Source organism: Aythya marila (assembly GCF_965140915.1).
Source record: "Aythya marila genome assembly, chromosome: 27".
NCBI classification, from domain to species: domain Eukaryota; kingdom Metazoa; phylum Chordata; class Aves; order Anseriformes; family Anatidae; genus Aythya; species Aythya marila.
In genome coordinates, this window is record NC_139068.1 from 2,306,653 (window position 1) to 2,334,198 (window position 27,546).

The following is a 27,546-nucleotide window of genomic DNA, read 5'->3' on the forward strand; positions in this document are numbered from 1 at the left end:
CGGAGGGTCCCGAAGGCACTGGAGGGTCTTGAAGGGATGGGGGAGGTCCCAAAGCCAGGAGGGGGGTCCTGAAGTCATGGGAGTTTCCCGAAGGCACGGGGGGGAGGTCCCACAGCTGTCGGGATCTCGCAGCCGTGAGGCACCGCCGCCACCCCGGGCTCCCCTCCCGGTTCCGAAAGCGAAAGAGCCCCAGAGCCAAGCTGGGAGCCGCACCCTGGGCCCCGCGGCCATGGCAGGCGGCAGCGAGGCGGCAGCGGAGCTGCAGGAGGAGGCGACCTGCGCCATCTGCTTGGATCTGTTCCGCAGCCCGGTGATGCTGGACTGCGGCCACAACTTCTGCCAGGCCTGCATCGGCCTGTGCTGGGCGAGATCCGCTGGGGCTCCCTCTTGCCCCCAGTGCCGCCAGACCCTGCCCAGCCGCAGCCTGAGGCCCAACCGGCAGCTGGGCAACATCGCGGCCGGGCTCAGGCGGCTCGGCCGGACCGCAGAGCCCCACCAGGTGAGGGGGAGCCAGGGAGGCCTCCGGAGCACCCCCAGTACCCGCTTTGGTGCCCGGGCTCTATCAGAGCCTGTGCGGCCGTGGCTCAGCCCTGTGTTGTGTGAGTCTTGCCCAGGGAGGCTGCGGAGCCTCCTCGGGAGATAGCCAGCACCCGCCTGGACACCCTCCTGCGCTATGGGGTTCTGCTTGGTGCAGGGTTTGGGCCAGGAGATCTCCAGAGATCCCCTCCAACCTCGGCCATTCCGGGGTTCGTTCTGCTCATAGCTTTCTCACACATCGCTTGCAAATTACGATTTTACATCTACATGCCTCTGAGCTTTGCAATCTGTCAGCAAAAGGCCACGCTCCCTGCAAGTTCACCCCGTGACTGCACCTTCTCTCTTCGCTTCTTTTCACCTTCCCTAAACGCTTACCATGTTTTCGTAATGGAATTCTGTCCTCAGGACTCTGGTAGATGGTTGGCATATGTGATGTTAATCATTTGCTGCCCCCGTGGGCTCTCCGGTGCCCCTCAGTGTGTTGCTGTCTCCCAGACCAGGGTGGTGGCAGTGGTTATAATAACCTTTAATATTCTATTGATTTGTGGCTTCTCACTCCAAGGGAATTTTTTATCGCTCTGTGCTTTGCATTTGGCTGTCTTCCTCCCACAAAACTGTTGCTGCAATTACTAAATCTATATGATTATTTAAGTTTAGATATATCTTTCCTCTGTGGTGTTCCTTAGACATCCAGGATTTGTGCAGAAGCACAGATTCACTGGGGGTCCAGACTTCCTCTAGTGAGAGACTTGGACTGCACAGAAGTTGCTTATTTTCTTTAAAGGAGGAGCAAAATGCATAGCAACCAGCGTGTCCTTCCCCCCATCCCCACGGTAAGAGGCAGGAATCCCATGCACAGCTTCTCCTTTCCTTATGGTCCCTGCTAAGGGATGTGGCCACCACTGCCTGCACAGCACTGGCCCAGCACCTGCCTGCCCAGCAGCTGGTGCCCTGCCTGGGGACTCATACTGATCCCCCGTGAGCTGGTTTTGGGGACACACGGTGTTCCCACACCAGTGCTGGTGGCTGAGACCCCCCCCCCCAACACACACACACTCCAGCAGCTGCCACCGCAGCCCTGGGGCACCTACACCCCATCCAACTGCAGCAGCTGGCACCAAACCCACCCATGCCAGTTGCCCCAGTAGCTGACACTTGGTCCTTAGCACTCATGCACTCAGGACAGACAGTGTGGTTATGCAGATTTAATGAATTAAAGGATTTAATTAGAAGACAAGACAGACTGCAGTGATCACATGCAGGGCTCACTCAGGCCAGTACACCAGCCAGCCCTGTGGTACATGCAGCTGGCCCCTTTTATATCCTTTTCTGCCTGCTCCTCACCGTCTCCCTGCAGCTCCCTCATCAGTTTGCTCATTCCCACACCTGTGAGCACCCTGTGCCCTCAGGGCAGCACCCTCATTAGCTGCTAAGTTGCGGTTTACCTGCCCTTTCTGAGCAGCCCATATGTTTGTGACTGACCAGGTTTGTTCCCAGTCTTTGTCTCATGTTTTTCTGTCTGGTTTGTGTTTCTGGGTGTTCTTGCTTATGGCTTCCTGCTTTTCTTATTGTCCCCTTTTTGCAGTGAAAAGGTTCTTGACCAGATGCCCATAAAGGAGCAGGTGCTGTCCTACCACATACCCTTACAGTCCCCAGTTCCATACACTTGCAAAATGGTACTTGACAGCACCATGCCTGCACTTAGCCTGCCCCCAACAAGCACGTCGAACCCTAAACTCTGAGAGAGTTGCTTTGTGGGGTGGCAGGGACATGACATTGCCTTTTGCTGCCCAGTTCTGCTTTGATAGCCATGCTCTTGGTTGTTCAAGCAGGAAATGAGGCTGACTCAGTGCCAGAGGCTGTGTATGTTCGCCCCAGTGAATAAGCTGTTTTTTTGGATACATGTGGTGGGGAGCACCTAAAGGATTTCTCTCCCTCCAGGAGCAAAACCAGTCTGAGCTAGAGAGCCTCAGGAGAGAGAGAGGAGAGCTGGAGGAACAGCTAAAGAAGGAGCGATGTACCTGCCAGGGCTATCTGGTAGGTGCACGGGGCTACCTGAAGGAAATGTATTTGGGAAGGGTGGGGAAAATTTGATTCTTGGCCCTTGGATATGAAATCACTGTGTCCAGCTGTTGGTGCACAATATGCACATCAGGAAAGTAAAAGATAACTTTTAACTACTGCCCAACCCACCTTTTAATTACTCTTTGTGGTCCCACCCCACTTTGAGAGGATTGTTTCTGCTTATAAAGGATAAAGTAAAAGCAGAGAGGCAGAAGATTGCGTCTGAATTCAAGCAGCTGCACCAATACCTGGAGGAACAAGAGTGCCTGCTGACGGCTCGGTTGGGAGAGCTGGAGAGGCAGATTGAAATGAGAGTGAAGGAAAATGCTGATAAATTGTCCAAGAGGATTTTTCAGCTGGATGGCCTGATCAGGGAGAAGGAGGAGTCTCAGCTCTCAGGATGTGAGTTCCCACAGGTGAGGTCTACTAGAAACACCAGCACTGTCTTAACAAACAGATCTGAGGTACCAGCAGACTTGAAACACACAGCAGGCTAATTTTACGTAGATGCTGGTGTAACAGGAATGTGAGAATTGTGTACAGGATAAATAGCATTAAGCTGCTTCTGTCTTTCTCCCATCTAGGATACTGGTGACATTCTGGGCAGGTATGTACCTTTTTCTCCTGTATATTACAATATGACTTTGGGGGTGCAAAGATTCCTGCCCCAAAACAAAGACAGATTCCTCACGTGCCAGGGATGCCCCAAAAATGTTCATATTTCAGTTTTACAGAAGTTGATGAAGTCGTATGGCTCTGACAACAAGATCAATTCTTGAGGAAGCACTTGCAGAGGACATTTCATTTCTAAGGTCTCTGGTTGTGAGCCTGGCTGTCTTCTCCATGAGACCAATGTTTAGTAATACTAAGGCACAGAGACCAGAGCAAATGCAGCTTTGCTCTGAAGGGACAGAGTGACTGAGGACACCAGCACCAGCACTCATAATAGGAACTGAATCAGCTGTTAGAGCATCAGGACGGAGCAGTGGCCTAGCCAATGAGACCTGCTGTCTCTTTTCTCGCTGTACTGTGTAGAGCTGAATTGGAATGAATTTTCTGGAGGTAACGGATCCAGCATCAGAGCCGTTCAGCTAGGAAAAGGTCTCTAGCAACTGGCATTAACAGGAGATTGAGTTGACGGAGGAAGATAAATGCTGTGGCTTGTACATCTCCAGGTGTGAGAAGGGAAAATTCCAGCAAAAGGAGTGGACGAGCCACAATCTGGAAAAGGCAGCTGGTGTCTGCTCAGAAAAACCTCCTGAACTAGAAGAGACAGCAAGAAAACTCCAAGGTACAAGGAAGGGATCCCAGAGGAGATCAGAGAAATGCCCCAGGGGTGGAAAGAAGGGGGTGGGCAATGCCCTGCAGAAGGGAGATAAAGCTGAATATCCTTCCCTTCCCTTCCCTTTTTTTTTTTTTTTTTTTTTTTTTTAGTGCATCTAGCAAGAATTTCACGTTCCAAGTTTATTTGCTGCCTCTTGTCCTTATCACTGTGCAGCACCAAGAAGAGCCTGCCCCTGCTGTCCCATTAAATAACTATAGGCATCAAAAAGATCTTGCCTTTACTTTTCTTAAGGCTGAACAAACCCAGTTCTCAGTGGTTCCCCATACTTCATCTTGTCCAGCCCAAACCATCCTGGTGACCCTCTGGATGTACTGCAGTATGTCAGTGTCCATTTCATACTAGGTAGCACCAAACATTTTTGGTCCTGCTGCTTTAGGTCCTCCTTTCCTACTCCAACTGGAGAAGGAGGTGAGCAGAGCAAGTAGTGCATGTGCTGGGAAAGAGGGATGTAGCATCTCTGCTTACTCCCTGGAGCTGATCTCCCCAGAGCACCTCCCAGGACTGGCATTATTATCCAGATGTCAGAGTTGATCTCTGGGCTCCATTTCCCTTTCAGATGCTTCAACAACTGCTCTGAGGGAGGAAGGGGAAGAGTCACAGGGCCTGTACACAAAAGGTGAGTTGTGCTGGGGAGCCTCCTAACATTAACCCTGCTTGCAAGGGATTCAACAGCCATTTGGGGGGAAGCAGTGAATCTTTGCGTAGCTTGGCTTAGCGTGCAGAGCTGCTCTTCACTTTGAGATCAGCATGTTCTGGAAGAAAGGTACCGCCTGTTTTCCTTCCAAATAGGACCAAACTTGTCCCCAGCATGGTGAAACTCTTCCCAGGACTGGTCTCTACCCCCAGTGCTTTGACCTGACCTCTCTTCTGCAGTGAACGTGACTCTGGATCCAGACACAGCTCAGTCACGGCTCATCTTATCAGAAGATCGGAAGAGTGTGATGCAGGGAGCCACGCAGCAACACCGGCCTGACAACCCGAAGCGGTTTGACCCATGGCCATGCGTGCTGGGCTGTGAGGGATTCGACTCAGGGCGACCTTGCTGGGAGGTGGAGGTGGGCCGTGGGTCCTGCTGGGCTGTGGGGGTGGCCCTGGAGTCTGTGAGGAGGAAGGGACCGATTGACATGAACCCCGTGGGGGGGATCTGGGCAGTGGGGCAGTACAAGGAGAAGTTCCAGGCTCTGACTTCCCCCACTCCCACCCCTTTCCTCCCCAGCATGGTCCCCCGCAGGGTACGGGTCTGTCTGAACCATGCAGAGGGGCGGGTGACGTTTGTCAATGCAGACAACGAGGCTACAATTTTCACTTTCCTGCAAGCCACGTTTTCAGGAAAGCGAATCTACCCCTGGTTCTGGGTGGGGAAGGGGTCCCAGCTCAAACTGTGAGGCTGAGGAAGCACAGTCCTCTGAGGAGGCTGCACTGTGGCCACGCTGGCCTCTTGCACCCCCATCTCGCTAGCCCTTGGGACTCCTGCCCATTAGCAAGCCTCCTACCGTGATCCTCAAAGGCAGTTGAACTCATCTGCCTGCCCGTGGAGAGCCTCTCTGGAGCAGAGGTCCGTGGGCTTCTCCAGTGGAGAAGGGCTCTTGGTGAAGAATGACAATTTCTGGGGAGATTTTATTTATGGAGGCCTCGAGGGGGAATGAGGGGCATAGCAGTGGCATTGGAGTAGCTACTGATAGTATACTTTTACTTGAGGAGATAAGTAGATGGGTAAGGAGAATAAAAACTTGCTCAACAGCCCACCTAGCCATGGGGTGACACTTGCTCTTTAGCCCTGAAGCCCAGTCAGCCTCCATGTGTTGTCCCTGTGGTGGGCCTGATTTGATTCTCTTAGCTCATGAAACCACAAGTCAACATTCATTTCTATGGGAGGTGTGAGTAGGATTTACATTTCAAAATAATTTAATCGGTTGAATTATAATCACTGCTTTTCAACGTATTAATGTACCTGATAATTCTTCAGTGTTTGACTACTTGATTTGTTTCCCTGGTTGTGATGGGCTTTTGGAAAGAAAATTTAGAGGTTTAGATCTTTTCCAACCACGGAACTACTACCAGGAATTTGCTGAAGTGTAGGAACAAACTAGAGGAATTGCTGTTTAGAGACTTGCAGATTTGTAGCAGTGCTGGGATTTATGGTGTTGCATGGTAGAAACTAAAAATATAAATAATCACGAATAAAACAAAGTTATACAAATAACCAATAAATAATCAAAGTTCAAATGCTGGTCAAACAAACACGCAGCTAAATCACATCCCAAAAAACCTTGTTGGTAGATTCAAAGGGCTTTAAATGTTTTAGCTCCATCAGTTCCTGTTCAAAGAGCTGACATGCAAAAGGGAGGTTGGGTGCTGGAGCCTGCAGAAGGAATGAGATTCAAAGAAAGGCAAAAGGGAGCAATGCTACAAACAAAAACAGCCGTGGACTTTTAATACAGTTTGTGAAAAAAGCACTTGTGAAAGTCATAGCTTGCTCTGGAGGCTTTGCAGGTGAAGCCCCCCCTCCTACCTGCCCCGTGGTCGGACGCCCTGCTGGCTTGCAGATGCCCACGGTGACCTGGATTTGTCAGCGCTGCTGCTGTGAGGTTTGCTTCCAGCTTTCCCCACGCTCACACCAGGCTGCCTTCTTGTTCCACCTGAAGGCTCTCACTTTCCCTCTGATGTGCTTGTGGAAACACGGAGCCATGGTCCCCGGCAGAGGTGAGCACAACATGGGCACAACATCAGCTTTGGCACCAGGAGCTGAGGATGTGCTGGGAGGCTGCAGGGAGACCCTGTCCTTTCCTCCCAGGATTGGCTCCTCCTTTGTGCCCTGCCAGGAGCAAGAGTTGCCCCTGCTTTCGGGGTCGGTTCCTTGAATGGTTGCTTTGCTGGACTTCTGTTCCAAAGGTGCCCGGGTGCAATGGGGTGTCACCCCTCCCTGTGCAGTGCCAGAGGTTGGTAAGCCCATCCTCTCACTCTTGAGGCAGGTTAACTCTGCCTGACCTCGTGCCATGAGTCTTCCCAGCTACTGGAGTATCTTAGGGAGACCAATGCTGCTGCCCATGCCTTGCTGCCACCGCAGCCTCATCTTCTCCTAAGAGGAGGAGATAGCAGACGAGGACAAAACAAGGTCCCTGATTGTGGGGACAAGCATGTCCTTTGAACACCATGCCCCAAAAAGATCTCGGAAAGGGAGAAGATGCTGGAATGGGTTGACATCACTTTGGGCTCTGCTATTCCTTCCCTTATCCCTACCTTCATCCCCTCCCACCCTTCCCTACCAAGTACATGCATACACAGGCTGCAGTGTCCCACAGGGCAGGAGAGGGCAGCTCAAACTCTGCCCGTGAAGCAGAGCAGGACTTGTGCTCCTCCAGACCCTGCAGGTGATGGGGAGAGACTTGTCTGGTTTAGCATCTCTGCCCAGAGGTCCCCTTTTCCAGCTTTACCTGTGGTAACATAAGCTTACGTATCTGCTGTCTGCACAACAGGCTGGTAGACCAAGGCTCAAACAACTGCCATGCTCTCAAAAGAGATTGAAGGCAGAAGGTACGTTCAAATAAAGTCACAGCTGGATGTTTCAAAGTTGGAAGCTGCTGTCTTAGCTTGCCAGGATTTGATTTCCCATCCTGTGTAAGAGTCACCTGCCATTTCCTACAGGTCTGTGGCTCATGAATCCCACCCTAGCGCCGTACATCATCAAGACAGTTACCAGTAATTCCTTCCCGGCCACAATCCTTTTGGATGAGATGCAATCACAGATTGGACCCCACATCACAGTGTTGGTTGCTGTACACCTGCAGCTAATCAGTCTTGTAAAATTAGGCCCATGTCCCATCACCTTTGCAGCTCTCAGGTGAGATTCAGCTGTGCTGGTACTGACTGCTTTAAGTCAGCACTTGTCAGACAATCTGCACAGATTTTCTTGGCTAATATTTAATAGTCATATTGTATGGACATAGAAATAAAAGAAATAAAACAGCTCCTAGCAAAGGGGGGAGAGAGGGGTGTGATTCTGTACATTAACCATTTCATGGCAAACTTATTTGAGGTGAGGTGGAAATGCAAAGCAGTTTTCAAAGATTAGAGAAAACAACTTTCTGATTTTCCTGTATTCTCCAGGAAAATAAAAGTTCTGGAAAGCCCAGGTGGGCTCGCTGCAGCTGCTGCAGCTGCTGCAGCTGGAGAGGACGTGTGTGCATCTTTAACAATCCTTTCCCGACATTCATGTGTTTTCTTGGCCCCAGCAGCAGATTCTTGGCAAACAAGGAAGAAAGTTTAATTTCCTGTTACATCTCAGCCTTGACTGCTTCTGTTGACGAAACTGTGTAAAAGATCAGTTTCTAGCAGTAGGATTTCCCTGAACAGATTGCCTCTGAGTTATTCATGGGAGAGGCTGAAATTTTTCTACACCCAGAAAATCTTTCTCTGATCTTTCTCAGATGAAAAACATTGACTCTATTGTTATAGAATTAGGATTTTTTTTCTCTCAGTCTAGCCCTACAGTTTCACATCCTTGAAAACAGGTTATTTTTATGGCAAAACTTCTGCAAAGAAACATACAGCAGCTAAAGTCCCAAGGAGGCCGAAGGCTCTGTTAACTGGTAAATGTTTTTTGTAGATAAAGTTTAGGGGAGCAGAGTGGAAGATAAAATGCTTCCACTTCAAACTGCCTTCCCTTTCCCTTGTCCTTTCTATTTTTTCCACAAGTGGCCTGTGTGTTTTTGACCAGCTGAAAGAATCTACAGGAGATGAGGAAAAGGAGACCGAGATGGGGGGAGGAAGAAGATCCAAAACTGGTAGATCTATGGGAATTATCTGGCCCATGGGATTGAGACACCTCAATCAGTTTCTTGCTCACTACCCTTCACATGTGCCTACAGCTCTTCCTAGTCTTCTGCTGTGAGAAATGTGAAAGAAAACACATGTGCCTAAAGCAGATGCCAGTGAGAGCTGGAAATAAGGCAGGGAGAAGTTTTGGATGTATGGAAAAGATAAGTGTTATCATGAGGCCCAGCACCCAAATATGTTTTTATTTTTTTTTTTGACTTAATCATTAAGCTTAATTAAAGAAAGCCAGACACGGTACTTGGAAATTTTTAAGGCGTTTGGACCCGATGCATTTCTCATGGCCTTGCATGAACCTGCTCCACAGTGTCCCAGCACTCAACACCACATCTTGGCCTTGGGGCCTCCTTGCACCAAGCTCCTCTGTGCCTCAAATCCCCATACCCCCATTGTCTCTGCAGTCCCTGCTGTGGGGTCGAGCAGGACAAAGGAGCTTCTTTGGTGGTGTCCATCTCCAGGACCTTCCATTTCTCCCATTCATTGGCCAGACGGACTGTGTGAGGAAAAAACAGCAAGGACACACGATGCTCCCAGCTCCCAGCACCGTGATCCAAGGCCACGGCATTCGTCTTTCTTCTGGTCGTCCTCCACATCAGGGGCACAGCCTGAGGCACGAGTCCATCCCCACCCAGAGCCACGGGTGTAGCCTCTCCTCAGGACATGAAGCCAGGCAGAAAGCAAAGATCGGGGCTTCGTTTTCAGCATCAGCAAACGCCACCTGCCTGCCCACCAAGTCCAAAGAGACCTGGATGGCCCTGGGCACCTGGGCGAGGTGCAGGGGTGTCCAGTCAGGGTTGGTAAAAGCATGGTACTGTCCAAACCACTGCCCCACGGCCCAGATCCCCTCCTCGGGGGTAAAACTGAGGACCCCCTTCCTCCTGACAGACTCCCGGGCCACCCCCGCAGCCCACCAGTCGCCCCCCTCGGCCACCTCCACCTCCCAGCAGTGCTGCCCCATGGTGAAACCCCGGCCCCCCAGCACGCACGGCTCCGTGTCGAACCGCTCGGGGTTGTCGGGCAGCAACGCCCACGTGTCCCCACGCCTCACGTCTCGCCCATCATCAGCCAGGATGAGGAAGGGGTTGGCAGTGTTTGGGTCCAGGGTCACATCCGCTGGGGACAAGAGGAGAAGCCGCTCAGGACAGGCAGCCTGTCCTGAGTCAGGGGGTGCATCAGGGCTGTGCCCACCGCAGCAAGAGGAGGGATGGGAAAAGAACTGGAAAGATATCTTCCCCCTGGCCAGAACCCCCTCCCCCTTGTGTTGGACTGCCCCAGACTCAGTTCTGCCCTGTTCCTGCCCTCTTCTGGACTGTCTTTATGGTTCCTGGCCAAGGGGACCCTGATTTTTTCCTAAGGACAGTGCACCTGAGCGTTGGGGTGCACATCTGCTGTGCAGACACCTGGGCCTGCATGCAGGTTTCTGTGGTGATACAAGAGAGAAATGGGCATGTGGGGGCAAAAACCAGCACACACTGTGACAGAGATTGACCCCAAGACCAATAACCCATGACCTCAGATTCCTCTTTCTCTGTGGGCAATGAAGAGAGCCAAGGATGGCAGCTCAGGTGTCTGTGGTGGTGGTGGTGGGTCTACAGATAAACTAGAGGAATCCAGCTGGGGACAGTGCAGCCACCACATCTCAAACCCATGACAAGCCCTGGCTGGGACAAGCCCCAAGTGCCTCGACCTTAACTGGCTCCTCCACAGAAGAAGCAGGGTACAATTTTCTCCCAAACACGGCAGTTACCCTCTAAAAACTCACCTCTTCCACCCCCCTCCTCCACCTCATTGGCCAGGGTCTCCATCTCTTCTATCTCCATACTGGACACCAGCATTCCTGCAGAAAAGTACCAGAAAGAGAGATGTATTCCCTGCTGAAAGTGGAAATTGCAAGACATAGAGACCACGTGAAGATGATAAAGGGGTCCCTGTTCCCCAGATGCAGAGGTAGTGATGAAGAAGCCAGAGCTAGCACTCACCTGTGGGAAGGTAGGTTTCAGATGGGTCTGAACATCTTCAGTCTGCTCTCTACTCCCTTGACCTCAGCAGATCTTGGCTGGACTGGACTTGCAGTGTTTCCCACCTTGTTCGAGTGAGTGGGTTGAACCCCAGAGGAGCTGGATGGCTGGGAGAGCACCGCTGGGTGTCTGGCACCGTCTGCTCCTTGCAGCTGGAGCTGCCAGCAGCTGCGTGGCCTCATCTAACACTCGTTTTGCTCATCTTCCTTCAGGAGTTCCCTCCTGGCGCTCCTGCAGTGCCCCTGTCCTGTTTGTAGAAATGCAGTTACTACATCACGGGAATTGCCATATCTCCCTCCCTTTGGCCAGCTGCAGGTTGGTGATAAGAGTCCCCTGCGCTGCTGGCAGAGGCTGCTCTGAGCCCTCCTGGGCCCGGTGCCCTGCGCTCATCTCTGGTGTGCTGGGGGTGCCCTGGGGACCTGGGTGCCCTGGGGACACCATCCACAGACCAACAGCCAGGTCATGCTCCTTACAGGCTTCTCCAGATTTATCACTCTGCCAGTGGGTTATGGGGGGAGATGTTTTCAGGGCATGCATTGCCTCAGTTGCTCTACTGGTAAACAGGGGAGTGGGGGACAGTGGGTGCCGGGCTTTGCATCCCACCTCCCCTTTCTCCAGGCAGCTTTTCACATGCCTAGAAGCGATGTGAAAAGCGTGGCCCCTGCCCCCGGGCACTCAGTCCGGGTTTCTCCTTGCCATCCTGCATGTTCCCAGCTCTTATTCAGGACTGGATTTAAAAAAAAAAAAGAAAAAAAAAAGAGTCCTCCACCCTTCACATGCTTCTTCTGAACCCCCTTCCCCCCCAGTGCCTGCAACCTCCCATGTTTGCATCTTTATGAGTTGCAAAGGCCAGGCTGGTCCTTCTTTGAAGCGGTGCCTGCAATTTCTTGCTAGCCCCACAACTATTGTGAATTACAAAGCTGTTTTAATTATTGCTGCTATCACATCTGCCAGGCAGTGTCTCTGAATGCTTCGTTTATTGCCTCCCCCTTTTCTTTTCCATCCTGTTTCAACAAAGTCCTGGGAATAGCTGTTCTCACTCTACCAATCGGCATGAATGGATTTATTTCATGTTATCATCTCCGTTACAGTTTGGGGCTTGTGCCTCTGTGTGTTTTGCTTCCCCCTGTCCCTTGTCACCCTTGGCAGGTCCCGGAGCAGCCCCACCTGATGCTCTCGCCTCCCAGATGCTGGGGCCGGACCGAGCTGGGGCATGGGGATGCAGCCGAAGAGCAGGGCTGGAAGGGAGTGTTTCCGGAGCAAAAGCATTGACAAGAAATGACCACATCTCTCGGTTACTTTCATTTTCCAGCGGAGGTGGCGCAAGAGGAAACAGGCAACAGGCCGGCAGTGACATCTCATTGAGATTGCACAGAGAAATTGCTTCCTGCTCCCTGACGAGACCACCCATGTGCTTCATCCCTTGCCAGCAAAGCCGGGACAGAGGGAGAGGTAAGCTTGGGGCCAGGGTGGGCTGTTCGGGCTGCTGTTGTTGTGTTCCCCTCCGTTCTGAGACCTCCTGCTCATCACATCCCCAGTTTGGGCTGGGGGAGAAGCGTGGCCCCAGCCCCAGGGGCATTCAGTCTGAGTTTTTCCTTGCCATCCTGCATGTTCCCAGCTCTTATTCAGGGCTGACTAAAAAAAAAAAATAAAAATAAATAAAAAAAGGAACTCTATATTCAAGTAACTGCTCGGTGCATGCTGCTTTGTGCACAAAGCACCCAAGTGGTATGAAAAGTTGTAGAAATTTCCCACATGGGGAAAGAAGGAAAAGCTACAACATCTCCTTTAATGCAATGAAAAAGTGGCAAAGTCAGACTGATGATGTAAAATTGACTTCAACCTTGGGCAATTTAATCTTAGATTTTTTCCTGGATATTATAAAAAAGGTGCTGAAATCACCAATAAACTCCTTTAAAAGGAAATTATTCCCTATAATATTCTGCCTTTCAAATCTTTACTCGTAACCCTTTTGTTCTGCCTTTCTCCCTTAACTTCTCCTTCTCCATCCCCAGGCTGAGCTCCAGCAAAGAGGATGGTCTTTGGCTGCCACCTCCAGTGCTCTCTGCTGGCTTTTATCCCTTACAGTTTGGTTTTCCATGTTTGTGAGCTTCAATCAGGTATGGATTCCCCTGTTTCCTGCTGATCCTTGCGGTACTCACTTCCAGCCTGAATATTTTCCTGAGCCACTCCCTGTGAATGGTTTAGCACTGAGCAGGGTCAGTTTAGCACGGAGCAGGACCCTTTTCAGAACCAATTCAATAAAGGGAGAAAGACCACCAACAAAAAATCTTTTAAAAACTATTTGAGTTTTGTACGTGCACAAGTTGTCTGCTTTCTCCAATCACCCACCTTCCAGCCACTTCCTCCTTTCTCCTGCTGTGGTGGTTTTTACCATGCTGGGCAGCCAGATTCCACCACAACCACTCTCTCACTGCCCCTTCTTAGAAAAAGAAAGTATGCTGGAAATAAATAATAAAAAAAAAAATCACGGGTTGAGATAGGGATAACTTAATTAAAGGGAAAAAGAAGAGGGAGAAAAAAAAAAAAAAAAAAAAAAAAAAAAAGCAAAGGCGCTGCATGGCAGCACAGAGAGAAGACAAAACTTCTGTCTCCCCCCAAGCAGCATCTTGTCCCCTTGAGAACAACTCATCCTTTCAGTAGTTTGAAGACCTTGGGCAGGGCAGAGCAGGGGATGGTGGCCAGGTCCTGCTCCCAGCCCTCCTGCCTCCTGTTTCACCTGCTGTGGTTACCCTGCCACAGAGCAGCTCTGCTGGTTTTCAGGGCTGTCACCACAGCAAACTCATGGTCATTTCTTCTTTTTCTCCCAGCCACATTCAGCGTCAAGGGACCCCCTGACCCTGTGGCCATGGCTGTTGGCCAGGACGTGGTGCTGCCCTGCCACATCTCCCCGGCGCAGAGCGTGCAGGACATGGAGGTGACCTGGTTTCGGGAGCAATTCACACCCTTTGTGCATCGCTACAAGGAGCGCCAGGACCAGTACGGGGACCAGATGGTTCAGTACCAAGGGCGCACGGAGCTGCTGAAAGACGGCCTCACCAATGGCAGCGTGGACTTGAGAATTTTCCGTGTCCAGCTGTCTGACAAAGGGCTTTACACTTGCTTTGTCCGCAGTGGTTCAGAGTACGACGAGGCTGTGGTGGAGCTGAAGGTGACAGGTCTGTAGTCTGTGTCCCTGTCTGCACTGCGGGGCTCTGCCCGTTACCTCTGATTTGCTTCCTTGCAGCCAGTGCTCTTCTTACCAGTCCTTCATCCCAGCAGCGACTTCAGGTGCTTGCTTTAGGAATAAGTCTTTATCAAGTGCTACAGTTGATAATGTTAATCAAGTTGTCTCAGAGATATAAAACCATCCACTGAGCAGCTGTGAAGAGCTCATGAGATATGTCCCAAGTGTTCTTGATCTTATTTTCTTAATATAAGTGGGTGTAGGAAAAAAAAAAAGTCAATGGATAATAAAGTAAGAATGCCTTGTTTAATATGTTTATATTTTAATATCCAGGCCTAAGGATTAATTTGTTGAAGTAGCAGGTTCCAGGGCAGAGCTTTGTGTAATATGAAAAAGACTGGAAGAGGGGTCTCTGTGCATCTCTCTAACAGCTGGTGATGCTGGTTAAGCTGCTGCTATGGCCCTAAATAAAACATGCATTTGCCTGTGTTGAGGCTCATCCCTTCTTGCCAGTAGAGGATCAAGCAGACCCCATTATTCCCCCCAGACCTGGCATCCCGTGGAACAGCTCCATCCGCACAATAACCCGGGTTCTCTGTTTTCCTGCAGCCAGCGGCTCTGCTCCGCGCATCGTGCTGGAGCACTACCAGGACGGGGGCATCCGCGTGGCATGTCGCTCAGGCGGCTGGTTCCCACAGCCCCAGGTGCTGTGGCAGGACCACTGTGGGCAGCACCTGCCCTCCCTCTCAGAAAACATCACCCAGGACGAGAGCGGCCTCTTTGCGATGGAGAGCATCCTCATCCTCACCAGGAGTGCAAGCCAGGAGGTGGCCTGTGTGGTCAGACCTGCCCTGCAGAGCCAGGAGAAGGAGTCCTCTTTCTACATATCAGGTAAGCAGAGGACAGGAGCGTCATCCTGGTGACGTTTCCAGGGGATCAGTGCTCTTGGAGGTGCTGTAGGCAGAAAATTTGAGGTTCACTTGCACACCGGGTATGAGGTGCATCGAGTGCATTTTGCATGCTGCCACTGCAAACAACTTCCTTCCCCCTGTAGTTTTGGGCAGCATTTGTGAAACCTCCATCTCACCTGCTGTAAAATCCTGGTCCGATGATAAGATTTTCACAAGATCACGTGGTTTTCAGATCTAATTTGGTTCATTCTTATACTGGGGATGAACAATTTGGGAGAATTTATTTCCCCAGCAGGCCAATACCTTTCCCCTGATGGCAGTGCTCTCTACTCGAGTGTTCCTGTTAACACCCCTGTTAACCCAGGCTTTTACTGCTCCTATATTGACCAATGAAACATATAGAGAGATAAGATTCAGATATGCTTGGAATAGGCTTGTATGAAATGGAAATAATCTGCTTTCTCTTTCTGCTTGCAGAGTAACCTAATCCCTTTGAGGCTTCTATTTTTCAGATCCCTTTTTCCAAAATGCCCATCCTTGGAAAATTGGCCTGGGTGTGGTCCTGGTTGCTGTGCTCTCTCTTTTCATCATCGCCGTTTATCTATTTAGAAGGAAAGGTATAGTCCTGGTACAGTGTTTGGGGCTGGGAGCTCTGTAAACCATCTTATTCAGCCCCTCTGGTTCTGGTTCATGGGTAGGTTTGGGCTATGAGGATGGTCCTGAGCCTGGAGCTCAGTGACGCCTCTGGACTGTGCCCCATCATGTAAATCATACAGAGGGATAAAGGAAATAGAAATCCCGATGTCTTGCAGAAGGGGCAGGGAGCCTGTGGGTCACAAAGGCACTGCAGCACGTTTAGACACCTCTGCCTTGCTGCCTTGTGTGTGGTTGTAATGTGGCTGTAGTTAATCAGAGCTCATTGGAAGTGGTGATTTTTTAAATGACTGACATTTCTTTCTTTCCCTCTTTCATAGGACAGCATGAGAAAAAAATAGGTAAGCTTCACTTTCTGTTTTCCAGAAACTGGAAAATGGGAGAATTCCCTTCAATTGAAGACTTGATGGGACATATTTTAGGGGTAGGAGTGGTGGAGGCAAATGGGTTGCCTAGCAGCTATAGAAAATTATGAAATTCATTTCTGGAATGATGAAACTACAAAGCTGTGAAATAGTGTTGAAAGTTTAAGAAAAATCATGGCGGAATCAAAAAGAGCATGAACAGATATTGTATCAACAGTGGTCTTTGCTTTGCAAAGGGCTATCCAGGTTCTTTCCGATCGGGGATCACACATTTCATGTTGTAGGAACACAGCTTTGTATCAGCACTAAAACAAAACAAAACAAAACAAAAATGTGGGAACAGAATGGTAACACAGCATCACAGCAATGAGTGAAATTTCACCCCTGCTCCTCCCCTGCTTGTGCAAACCTGCTGGTGTCCAGCAATGCAGCAATGACCTCTGCCCTAGGGACTTGGAGACACCCTTGGGCCGCAGCTTTTCCACCATGAAACAATTTTAGCCCCCTCCCTGCCCCAACAGGTGTATCAGTGAAAAAGGAATTGACTTGGGTGGTAATGCACTTTTTTGTTTTTGCTTTTCAGCAATGCAAGCAGCAGCACTGTGTAAGTCTCACTCCCTGTCTTCCCTGGTGAAATCCTCTGCAAAAACTTGTTATTCACCCTGTCGTTAAATTCAAATGTTCTCTTTAGGCAAAGACTTTCCTCCCCCAAATAGCCAATAATATGAACATTCACTCTGTAACATTGTAGGAATTTTCTTCCTGAGTGACTGTCAGTGCTTTTTAACACTCATTTTAACTTAAGCAGTGAAGTAGCACTGAAAAGTTTGTGCTTTTTAGGGGATGACTATGGAAACATAAGCCCTTGAGAATTTTGTTATCAAGAGAAGGATGGTTTGACTACCAAGGAATTAAAAAATAAGAAAACATTTGAAGAGGGAATATAAATATATATTTGTTTGTTTTCAGCTCATTACCAATAAATAGTCCTTTGGCTATTAAAACGGAGCTCTTGCTCATTGCTAAAGTGATGCCATTACAGTTTGATAGGGAAAAGAAATACCGCTCAGCTCACTGGGAAATTAGGAGTCCATGCCAGGAGAGAACAGATCCATGCACCTGTCCTTTCAGGACAGCTCCCTTCACCAGTGCAGCCCCTTAGCTGGGATCCAAGGGCAGTGATTGGAAAGAGTAACCGGGATGTGCTTCTGTTTGCTGTTTAGGGCACCGTGCTGCTGAAATTGGTGAGTCTTCTTCCTTTCCTTAAAAAGGACTTTTTACTGACTGTATATTCTTAAGACGTGAAGCGAACCTAAGAGCAACTGAGAGTGTGGGGAAAAGAAAGAGTGAGGGAATTTAAGACCGCCAAAATGCAAGATGATTGAAAATGGTATCTGGGGTTGGGGTGTGGCTGACAACAGTGGCAGGGTGAGCATGCTGGGGGCTTCCTGCACACACCGTAAGCTGATGGCAGCGCTGTGGGACACATCCCCTGGCCAGGGAGGGACCTCTCAGGGACCTCTCTCAGCCCTGGGCTGAAGCAGGACCTGCACTGTCACCCTTCAAGGGCTTTGCATTGCTGGGGTCGGCAGAAGTACAGCCTCCTGCACAGGCAGATGGTTGCAGGAGAGGTGATATCCAAGCCGACATCCCACAACCCATTAGTGATGATTTACATGCATTTTGTTTTGCAGAGAGACAAGCTGAGGAGCTTGGTGAGTATCATTCTCCTTCCTTAGTAAGAGACTTCCTTGTAAGAGACTTTCATTTTCTCATTTGGGTGTTGCATTTATGGCCTAGTTTTGTTTTTTTCTTTTGGGAAAGGAAGAGGTGGCAAATGCTGAACTCATTTCAGAAACATTGTTTTCCTTTGCTCTGTATGTGTTTTTATGTTACTCTCTGTAATCCTTCTATACCAAGAAAAAATTGCTTTCATTTCACAAAGTACAAACAGAGGATAAGTATGTGTGTGAGGTCAGACAAAGGGATCATATTTATCAGAATGGAAGAAGCACTTCCATGTAACTAGACACTGAAGTTTTGAAATTACACACTGTGAGATGACTTTTACAAATACAGCTACAGTTCAGGAAATGTGCAATTACACCAGCATATCATTATGTTGAGCTATTCCAGTACCACGAGGGTGTTCAGATTACTTCTCATCAGTATTTTTCTTTTGTTTGTTTTTGTTTTTGTCTTTTGTTTTTGTTTTAAGAATGGAGAAGATACGCAGTGCCTATCGAAAATGGTAATTGAAGTTCTGTCTTCCAGGGGGCTGAATCATCTTCCCTGCTTTTCTTTCTCTTCCTGACAACTCCCCTCCTGCAGTGACGCTGGTGGCACCAGGGATGCTTACTTTGCAGTGCAGCACTCAGTCCCCTCATTCACTTGGTGCATGTTCCACTCTCAGACAAATCTGAAGAGTCCTGGTCCTTAGTGAGCAGCGCTGGCCATGCTTTAGAGATGCAAGGACTTCTTCAGCCTGGAGGTGTGCTGATGGTCCTCTTCCCTGTGTGCTCAGGGTCATCTCTCTGGTTCATTTTCTGCTCCTCACACTAATGCCATCGCTTGTGCATCTTCCCATACCACAGCCAGCAAACTGTCGCCTTCACCCTTTTTCTTCTTCCTGAGGCAGCCTCAGCAGAGGCCTCTCCTGGGGAGAGCTCTGCCCTAACGTGTTGACTCCCTCTGTCCCACAGTGGCAGTGGTTCTGGATTCAGACACAGCCCACTGTGACCTTGTCCTGTCTGATGACTGCAAAAGCGTGAAGCGAGAGGACAAGCTGCAGAACGTCCCCAGCCTCCCTCAGAGATTTGACCCCTGGCGCTGCGTGCTGGGCTGTGAAGGCTACACCTCAGGGAGATACTACTGGGAGGTGGAGGTGGTGGATGGAGGAGGATGGGCCGTAGGGGTCTCTCGAGAAGATGTGAAGAGGAAGGGCGAGATTCAGTTCAGCCCGGAGGAGGGCATCTGGGCAGTGGGGAACTGGGCAGGGAAGTTCAAAGCTTTCACATCCCCTGAGCACACTCTCCTTCATGAAAGCCAGGCTCCCACGCGGGTCCGGGTCTCTCTGGATTATGAAGTGGGCCGGGTGACATTTTTCAGTGTTGATGAGAAGAATTCTATCTTCACATTTCCACTGGCATCATTCGATGGGTTCAGAGTCCACCCATGGGTCTGGCTGGGTCCTGGTACGTGGCTCAAAATGTGTCCCTGATGAAGGGAAGGGAGAAAGAGAAGGCTTCATATGGCACTGCCATAGTTCATAGACTCATAGCAAGATGGAGGTTGGAGGGAACTTGTAAAGGTTTCCACTGCAATCTCCTGCTCACAGCAGAGCTAACTTCAAAGCTACTTTAGGTAGCTTTGGGCTTTGTTCAGGTGAATTTAGTGTCTCCAAGGGTGGAGATTGTGCTACCTCTGTGGACCCAGGGCTGCACCTCTCTCATGGGGAAGACAGAATCCCTTATACATGATGGGTTTCCCCGATTGCAGCTTGTAACAGTGGCCTTTCATCCTCTTTCTCTACCTGTTGAGCAACACTTCCACTGAAAAGAGACACTCCCTCAGCAGGGACTGTTTGTAAAAAGTACAGAATAAAGTTATTTTAGCAGGATTTTTTTATGTGTGAGTCAGCATGAGATGTCTGTGCCTGCGGCTGTTGCATCCACATCCTTTAGGCAGGGGGAAGTTGCAGACACTTCTGAGACACGAGTCACCTCACCCTGCAGAAGTCCATGAAAGCACAGCAGTAGAACTTGCCCAGGCTGTACTTGTGCAGCCCCCTGGCCACAGCACAAGTCCAGGCAACTAGCTCATCTATCCACTTCCTAACATAGAGGGCAACTCCACCTCCCCTCCTTCCTCACCTACCCCTTCTGAACAGTTTGTAACCATCAAGAGCCACACTCCAGTCATGGGAATCATCCCACCAGGTTTCTATGATGGCAACTACATCATAGTTTCCTACTAGCACGGTGGCCTCCAGCTCCTCCTGTTTTTTACTCATACTGTGTGCATTAGTGTAAATGCACCTCAGCTGGGCCACCTTTTGGGATGGAGAACACCTAATACCCTCTTGACCATACTCAGGTGCTTTCATAGTTACCAACCTCTCACCAACCCTTGTGTCTTTTCTGCAAATTGCTGTGTCATCCTCATCCTTCACCAAAACACAGGACTGCAAGGTCTTGCTAGCACTTTTCTCACCCACAAGAACTGGCATGTTACATTCAGACTCCTTTCTAGTGACCCCGGTTCTACCCCCACCCCCCTTCATACCTCTGTCAATGAACCCTGCCAAGTCCCATCCTAAAACCCTTTTCTGCTGGTCACCTGCTGGTGACACCAGGCTCGGAGCCAATTACTAATCTGCTGGCTCATCATGTCCCTCATTATTTCCTGTAACTAGAGGGACAGAGAAGTACACAACTTGTGCTCCTGAACCCTTGACCTCTCTCCCCAAGTCTCTTTATTTGTACCATGGTTTCCAACTCCTTCTAATCGTTTCCCATGCTGTGTGCATTGGTGTAGAGGCACTTCAGCTGGGCTGTCGGTCTCATCACCTTTTCAGAGGAGCCCTTCCAAATTGCTTTGAGACAGTTCACAAGTATTTCCTAAAGGGACAGTGTTCCTAGGTTCATTTCCATCACTCACATGTACATCCCCCTTCCCCATCTGCATCTAGTTTAAAACCCTGCTTATAATCCCGGCAGGCTTATTATAATCATTTTGTCTGTAAGAGTATTTAGAGTAGGACAGTTGTAAGTATCAAAACATTTGGACTGTAAATTAAGTAGACATTAGGACGTTTTCCTTAGAAACAACTTTAGGTTTAAGAAGCTGACTTCTTTTCAGACAAAATAAAGTGCTACTTAAGCTGAGGGTGGGTGAGAGTCTACAAGGTGATGCAGCAGGGACAGCTGACCCTAACTGACCAAAGGGATGTCCCATATGCCGAGACTGGGGAACTACAGGCCAGTCAGTCTCACCTCTGTGCCTGGCAAGATCATGGAGAAGATCCTCCAGGAGACTCTGCTAAGGGACATGGAAAATAAGGAGGTGATTGGTGACAGCCAGCATGGCCTCACTAAGGGCAGTTTGTGCCTGACAAATCTGGTGGCCTTCTACAAGGGGGTTACAGAATTGGTGGATGGGGGAAGAGCAGCAGACATCATCTACCTGGACTGTGCAAAGCATTTGACACTGTCCCCCATGATATCCTTGTCTCTAAACTGGAGAGACATGGACCTGACAGAGCGTGTTAGGACTCAAAACCATTAGGTAGGTCCAATGTGAAACAGGCATTATGAAACTAGCAAGGCAGAACGCTGACCTTGTGGGAACACACATTGCTAGCTCAGCGATATGGCACCAGGCCACAGGTCATCCGGCACGAGACAATGCTGCCATCCGCACAGCACGCGCTGGCCATGCAGCTGTGCGTGATCGCAGCAGCCTATCAACTAGCAACCTCTAGGGTTTGGGAGCACACAAGGGCAAAACTTATAAACAGAGCAAGTTGCTCTGCATCCGAGAGGCAGGAACATCAACCGAGGTCAACGTTGCCTCCACGGGGACGCCCGCAAGACATTGATACCTACCACACTGATAGGGTTCCAATCATGACCTGGCTAAGTATCTGTGATCTATTGGGTTTCGGTAATGGACATCAGTGACCGGGAAAAGCATCACGCTCATTGGTACCCTTGCCATCACCCTGGGGTCGGTATGTTAACAAGCTAACTCATTAATAAATTCTTTGTTTTTCTATCTCTCCTCAGCTGTGTGTGTGTGTACAAGTGTATTTGATATGCCTGAATAACTCGCTTGCTTTATATATATATACTCTTTTCTGATCCTTGCTGGGCTGAACTAATCAGCTTTGGCCCCTGGAATCTAACTAGAACACAGAGGGATCACTTGGTGGGTAAGGAATTGTCTGGATGGCCATATTCAAAGAGTTGCAGTTAGTGGCTCCAGGTCCAGGTGGAGACCAGGAATGAGTGGTGTCCCTTAGGGGTCTGTACTAGGACCAGCACTATTCAACATCTTTGTCAGCGACATGGACAGTGGGACTGAGTGCATCCTAAGCATGTTTGCAGACAACACCAAGCTGCGTTGTGTGCTTGACACAGTGGAAGGATAGGATGCCATCCAAATGGGACCTAGATGGGCTTGAGACATGAGCCTGTGCTGAGCAACCTAATTTAGTGGGAGGTGTCCCTGCCCACAGCAGGAGATTAAACAGGTTGATCTTTAAAGGTCCCTTCTAACCCAAATCATGCTGTGTTTCTATTCTATCGTTCTATGACAGCATGCTCAGCAATAAACTTTGGGGTGTCTTTCCTAGGTCCTGTGGGTCAGGGTCTGACTGGGCATTGGTCTGCTGGTGGGAGGCAGTGAGTGATTGCCTTTGCATTACTTATTTTTTCCTCCCTTCCCTTCTCTTATTAAACTCTCATTAACTCAACACATGAGGTGTGTTTTTTTTGTTTGTTTGTTTGTTTTGTTTGTTTGTTTGTTTTTTCCTTTTGCTTTTCCAGTTCTCTCCCCCATCCTGCTTTGGGGGGCAGTGGGCAAGCAGCTGCTGGGTCTTCAAGTGCTGACTGGCATTAACCCGTCATGACCAACAGAATGTAGAAACAGTACAAAACCCGTACCTCCCCCCCTCTGCAGCACCTGCCCTTGTAGATTTTGGGTGACCCCCAGCCCTGTTGCCCAAAGTGCTTGGTGGTGACCCATGGGCCGTGGAAGTGGCGATGGCTCGGCCATGGGAATGGAGAGCAGGAAGAATTGCAAAACCCAGTTCCTTCCTCTGTTCCTAATCTCCTTGCCTGCACTGTGCTGTGGCTTCTCCCACTAACGTTAAAACTGCCTTGCAGCTCTCCAGAAGAGCCATCCCTCTCTTTTCTGGGAAGCCAGAAAGAAAGGAGCCCTCCTGGACGCCACCACCAACCAGCTGAGGTGATGTGCAAAAGCTGCTCCTCTCTGGTATGCCAAGCAGGCTGCAGTCCCCAGGTCAAGGGACCTTAAGCAAGAAATTTTTTAGCCAAGCTGACCCACAGTTCCTTATGGAAACACGAGCTGGAGGCGTTTACAAAGAGCCATGGTGTGGCAGTGCAATTAAAGCGGGGGCTATACTGAAGGACAGCAGATGAGTTTGGCTTCTCCGGAAACCACAGCTCCCTTCCCAGCAGCTGGGGGTGCTGATAGAGGGCCTGGCCAGCCCTGCTGGGAGCGCCGCTGCAGGGGCAGCTCCCATTGCTGGGGCAGGAGGGAGGCAAAGCAGCAGGAGAGCAGACGTTGAGGGGTTCATGGTGAGTGCCAGGGGAGCGGTGGCCATCGGGGGTGCTTGGGACAGTTATGCCTGTGCAGAGGAAGCTCTTCTGGTGATTTGTACTCCTGCCGCAGAAGCACAAGTCTTGCAGAGGGCTTCACTGGGCAAAAGCCTGCTGTCCTCAGAGGAGGGTGAGGACGGGAGGATGGGGTGGACACTGGCCGAGGCTGCTGGACTCCTCTGTCCCCTCTGCACAAAGCGATGAGGTGAGGGTGGGTGGGGGAGGCCCCACATGGCTCTCCAGGGCAGCTAGTGGAGCGGGTGCTGCCACAGCACATGCATGAGCTCTGCACCCTCCTTGGGGCTTGCTCCTGCTCCCCACATGCCAGGGAGGAGCTCAGAGCTCAGGGGGCTTCTGGGCAGGCTCAGGGGGCTTCCAGAGGACTTCATGTGGGCTGGCAGCACTGCTGCCAATGGTGGGAAGCAAAGCTGGGGCTGTACCCATGCGTGTCCAGGGCTCTCCCCTGCAGGCCATGCGGTTCCCTGTGCTGCTTGTGTTGATCCTCCTGGCCCTGCTGCCCCTGGCCAGTGCCACTGACCCACAACAGCCCTGCCCATCGGAGATGAACAAGGTGAAGGACATCCTGGAGGTGAACTGCACGGGGCAGGCTCTCAGCGCAGTGCCTTCTGGCCTGCCCGAAGACACGGGAATCCTGCTGCTCAATGCCAACCACCTGACATCTGTCTCCACTGCCGCCTTCCTGCCCCTGGCCGTACTGCAGGACCTCGACCTGTCTGAAAACAGGATGGTGGCCCTGAACACCGAGTCCCCACTGCCATCCCTCAGGGAGCTGCTGCTGTCCCGCAACGCGCTGGTGGCCCTGCCCAACCTGCAGGGCCTGCCCGCGCTCATCCGCCTGACCCTGTCCTACAACACCCTGCAGAATCTGGCCCCGGAGGCTTTCCGCGCCGTGCCATTGCTGCAGGAGCTGGACCTGCGAGGGAACCAGCTGGAGACACTTCCCGGGGACACCTTTGCAGGGCTTCGGGCACTCAAGGATTTGGACCTCTCAGACAACCTTTTGGAGGAGCTCCCCAAGGAGCTGCTGCAGGACTTGGAAGCGCTGGAGACCCTCTGGCTCTCAGGGAACCTCCTCCGCACCCTTCCCAACGACTTCTTTGTTGATGGGCACATCTTTGCCTATGTCTTCCTCACCGAGAATCCCTGGCACTGTGACTGCGACCTGTCCTACCTGCGGAATTGGATCCGGATAAATGAGGGGAGCGTCTACCAGCCAGAGCGGGGCCTGGAGAAGACGAAGGTGGAGGTGGCCCCGGAGAAGGTGCTGTGCCACAGCCCCCCTGAGCATCAGCATAAGCCTGTCATCCACTTCAAGTCTGACTGCGGCAATGTGGGGGACACAGATGGGGATGAGTATGACTACAATGAGGAAGAAACACCCCAAAAAACTACCATGTCCCCTTCCCCCACGACACATCCAGCTGTCCCCAAAGAGCACACTACTACCCTACGTGCTCTTACCCAGCCTCCTCTCACTACCACAAATCCTCCCATCAGCTCCCCTTCTAGCTCCAGCCTTGCCCCAAGCACTTCCGATGAGGTTCCTGCAAGCACCAGCACTCCCAGCACCATCGCTCCTGCACCAGTCAGTTCCACCATCACATCCACTGTACAGCCCCCCAGCACTGCCCTTGTTCTAACTGCTGCTCCCCCCACCACCTTCATCTCCACCACCTCACTGACAACTGCTGTGAGCACCGGACTCCCCAGCACCAGCAACCATCCCCAAACCAGCCTTGCCACCAGCACTGCCACCAGCACTCTCCCGATGTCCACTGGCATGTTTTCCACCAGCAGTCCCACAGCATTGCCTTCCACTAGCACGCCAAGGGCCTCTTCCGTTGTCGAATCTTCATCTTCTCTAATGTCCACCACATTGGTGGTCTCTACCACCATGCTTTCTCCTCATGCCCCAAAGTTGCTGGCTCCCCGGAACACCACACATTTCCTCCAGCCATCCCCTCTGCCCCCACCTCAACCTCTCTGTCCTTGCTCCACCACAGCAGAGACTGTGCCCATGCTGCTCTTGCGGGCGGGTGGGGAGGGTCCTCAGTGGGTGCAGTGGGTGTTGAGCCACTGCTGCCTGCTGCACTGCATGCTCTACCTGGCCTCCTTGGTTCTGCTGCTCCTGTCCATGCTGGCTTTAGCTTGCTGGCTGCTTTGGATGTGCCTGGTGGGATGGCCTTCCTCGCGCAAATCACTGCAGACCCAAGAGGTGCAGTACCCACTTTTGAGGCAGAGGGAATCAACAGAAAGTCCTGTGTGGCATCTCAGCAGCTTCCAAAGTCCCCTCCAACAAACCACATTCTGCACCATCAAGGAAATAGATCTATGCCCTGAAGTCACTACATCCCACACCTACTGCACAATTAAAGACCTAGGAATACAGGGCAGTCCTCCTGCAGAGTCCTCCTTCTGCACAACAAAGGAGCTGTGGGTCTGCCACTGTCCCCCGAATACTTCATTCAAGTCTTTCTCCAGGAAGCCGACAGACACAAACCTTGGCCCCCTGAGGGCCCCTTCTGCTTACAGCCTGGATAGGGGTGCCGAGGCCATCGGCACTGTCAGCGTGAAGAATGCTGGCAACACCTTGTAAATGCTCCTGTATGTTCAGAGAGAGCGATGGAGGGTCATGGCTCTGCCTCTTATACCTTTTTTGCACGAGGGGACAATCTACTTGCTACAGAAGGGGAAGTCATCCCATCCCTCCCCCTAGCACTCCTCTCACACTCATTGTGGTTGCTGGATCTGAAATAATTACTTGGGTAGTTGGCAGGGGTAGAAGTCACCCTAGAGCAGAGTTTGGGGCTGACACTGCCTGATTTTGGGGTGAGAACAGCTTTTTGAGCTTTTTTTTTTTCTTCTTTTGAGAAGAGCTTGCTTTGTACACTGTGTCCTAATCGCTTCTGTCTGAATGGTGCACATAAAGATGTGCTATGCTTTCAACTCAGTCTCAGGTTGCTAATTACAGAATAAATATTCTCTTTGCCTAACTTTCAAATGGGTGCTAGTTTCATTTTACTGGACCTCCGGTAGTCTTAAACTTTAAGTGATGCTTCAATGTTAACCCATTCTTTCCTGTATCCTTGAAGTAAATGGACAAGAGCAATCTCTATACAAGAAGAGACTGAATAGATGCAAAATAAATGTGATGTGGCACTATAGACACCAGACCCCAACTTTGGTGTCACCTATGCATGACCCAAAAGGCCTTGAGAACTACATCAGGGAAATAAAAGTCACTTTTCCTTTCATGCATGATGACTCTACCCAGGATGCTGGTTGATGTCTGGAGTGAGGAGACCTGAGTCATCGTGAGCTGGTGGTCCTGACTGGAGACCAAGTGTCCATCCTGTCCGTTCAGATGCTTCATTTGCAACTATAAAGCAGGGAGCCACCGAGCCCTATATAAAATTTCTGGCTCGGTTGCACAATGTTTTAGACTGTCAGGTGGAGAATCCTGCCACACGGGAGAGTCTATTGCGACAATTGGCAATTAAAAACGCTAATGCAGACTGTAGGAAAATTTGGGGATCTATTAAAGCCGCTAACCCTACTATAGCCGATTTGATCAAAGCCTGACTGGATGGAGGAACAGAGAGCCATAAGATGTCGCTGTTGGCTGACGCTTTAACCTCGTATGTCAGGGTGGGGGTGGCACAAAAGGCCAATTGTTTAAATTTCGGGGAAAGCCTCTGGAACGAAAGTGCATAAAAGGAGCATAGCCGGGTAAAGACTCTTACTTACTTGATCACAATAAGAGTCCATGCATTCAGATGCCACATATTCAGAAGAGGAAGCTGCAATACAAAATCCCTGTTGGTACTGAGTACTCACATGTTTGGACCAACCAGATTCAGAAATTATCAACTGATTCTATTTTTCTGATTAATCCAATCAAAAGCACACATTCAGAAAAAACAGTCATCACCAGAGTGTGATTTGCAGCTACATCTAGGCTGAGGTGAACTCTTTCTATTGGCAGTGTCAGATAACGTGGTCAACTCTATGAGTAAATTCACCTGTAGTTGACTGGAGCTGCCGATGTTCTCTGTCTCTATGCCATTCTTGTCCAATCTTATTTCTCTACCTGAACTAGCTTGGCCTTCTTTGGTGTTTGCATCTTGTTTTTAATAAGCTGTATTAATATTAGCTGATACTTGTCCTCTGCAATGATAAGGAAAAGGGCTCAGAAAATAACATTCATTGATACAAATCTTGCACATCTTACACAAACAGCAGGACAATATTCCAAGGAAATTTTCTTT

At 50.3% G+C, this 27,546-nt stretch overlaps 3 protein-coding genes across 8 annotated transcripts; 2 read left to right on the forward strand and 1 right to left on the reverse strand.

Annotated features, from left to right (window-relative positions):
- Window positions 1-62: 62 nt before the first annotated feature.
- On the forward strand, window positions 63-19,891 carry LOC309887878 (uncharacterized protein). The gene is made up of 20 exons (XM_082779907.1): window positions 63-499; window positions 2,479-2,574; window positions 2,790-3,017; window positions 3,186-3,208; window positions 3,777-3,892; window positions 4,503-4,562; window positions 4,820-5,327; window positions 7,781-7,787; window positions 9,181-9,860; window positions 10,719-10,768; window positions 12,819-12,917; window positions 13,629-13,976; window positions 14,594-14,875; window positions 15,408-15,512; window positions 15,870-15,890; window positions 16,498-16,518; window positions 17,138-17,158; window positions 17,609-17,629; window positions 18,133-18,165; window positions 18,617-19,891. The coding sequence occupies exons 1-20, from the start codon at window positions 77-79 to the stop codon at window positions 19,132-19,134; spliced, it is 3,660 nt and encodes a 1,219-aa protein (XP_082636033.1). The 5' UTR covers window positions 63-76; the 3' UTR covers window positions 19,135-19,891.
- Window positions 8,944-12,054, reverse strand: LOC309887975 (butyrophilin subfamily 1 member A1-like). Of its 2 annotated transcripts, none has more exons than XM_082780102.1 (4): window positions 11,965-12,054; window positions 10,759-11,044; window positions 10,542-10,616; window positions 8,944-9,892 (listed from the first exon to the last, which is right to left on the reverse strand). In XM_082780102.1, exons 3-4 carry the CDS (start codon window positions 10,612-10,614, stop codon window positions 9,372-9,374), a joined length of 594 nt encoding a protein of 197 aa, XP_082636228.1. In that variant the 5' UTR covers window positions 10,615-10,616; window positions 10,759-11,044; window positions 11,965-12,054; the 3' UTR covers window positions 8,944-9,371. The 2 variants fall into 2 exon arrangements, with proteins under 2 accessions (XP_082636228.1, XP_082636227.1); XM_082780101.1 differs by having other exon boundaries at window positions 8,944-9,934.
- Window positions 19,892-21,465: 1,574 nt separating the features above from the next.
- On the forward strand, window positions 21,466-26,565 carry LOC309887955 (uncharacterized protein). Of its 5 annotated transcripts, XM_082780063.1 has the most exons (3): window positions 21,531-21,641; window positions 22,463-23,236; window positions 23,712-26,565. In XM_082780063.1, exons 2-3 carry the CDS (start codon window positions 23,234-23,236, stop codon window positions 25,872-25,874), a joined length of 2,166 nt encoding a protein of 721 aa, XP_082636189.1. In that variant the 5' UTR covers window positions 21,531-21,641; window positions 22,463-23,233; the 3' UTR covers window positions 25,875-26,565. The 5 variants fall into 5 exon arrangements, with proteins under 5 accessions (XP_082636188.1, XP_082636187.1, XP_082636191.1 ...); XM_082780062.1 differs by lacking the exon at window positions 22,463-23,236 and having other exon boundaries at window positions 21,466-21,641; window positions 23,727-26,565; XM_082780061.1 differs by lacking the exon at window positions 22,463-23,236 and having other exon boundaries at window positions 21,466-21,641; window positions 23,712-26,564.
- Window positions 26,566-27,546: the final 981 nt, after the last annotated feature.

Coding starts and splice junctions, on each gene's coding strand:
- LOC309887878 (XM_082779907.1), top strand. CDS start 77: ATGGGAGTTTCCCGAAGGCACGGGGGGGAGGTCCCACAGCTGTCGGGA. Junction 15,513..15,869: donor TTATCTATTTAGAAGGAAAG/GTATAGTCCTGG, acceptor CCTCTTTCATAG/GACAGCATGAGAAAAAAATA. Junction 17,159..17,608: donor GCACCGTGCTGCTGAAATTG/GTGAGTCTTCTT, acceptor TTTGTTTTGCAG/AGAGACAAGCTGAGGAGCTT.
- LOC309887955 (XM_082780061.1), top strand. CDS start 21,582: ATGGACATCAGTGACCGGGAAAAGCATCACGCTCATTGGTACCCTTGC. Junction 21,642..23,711: donor ACCCTTGCCATCACCCTGGG/GTCGGTATGTTA, acceptor ATGCGTGTCCAG/GGCTCTCCCCTGCAGGCCAT.
- LOC309887975 (XM_082780101.1), bottom strand. CDS start 10,614: ATGCTGGTGTCCAGTATGGAGATAGAAGAGATGGAGACCCTGGCCAAT. Junction 9,935..10,541: donor GGAGGAGGGGGGTGGAAGAG/GTGAGTTTTTAG, acceptor CCCCTGACTCAG/GACAGGCTGCCTGTCCTGAG.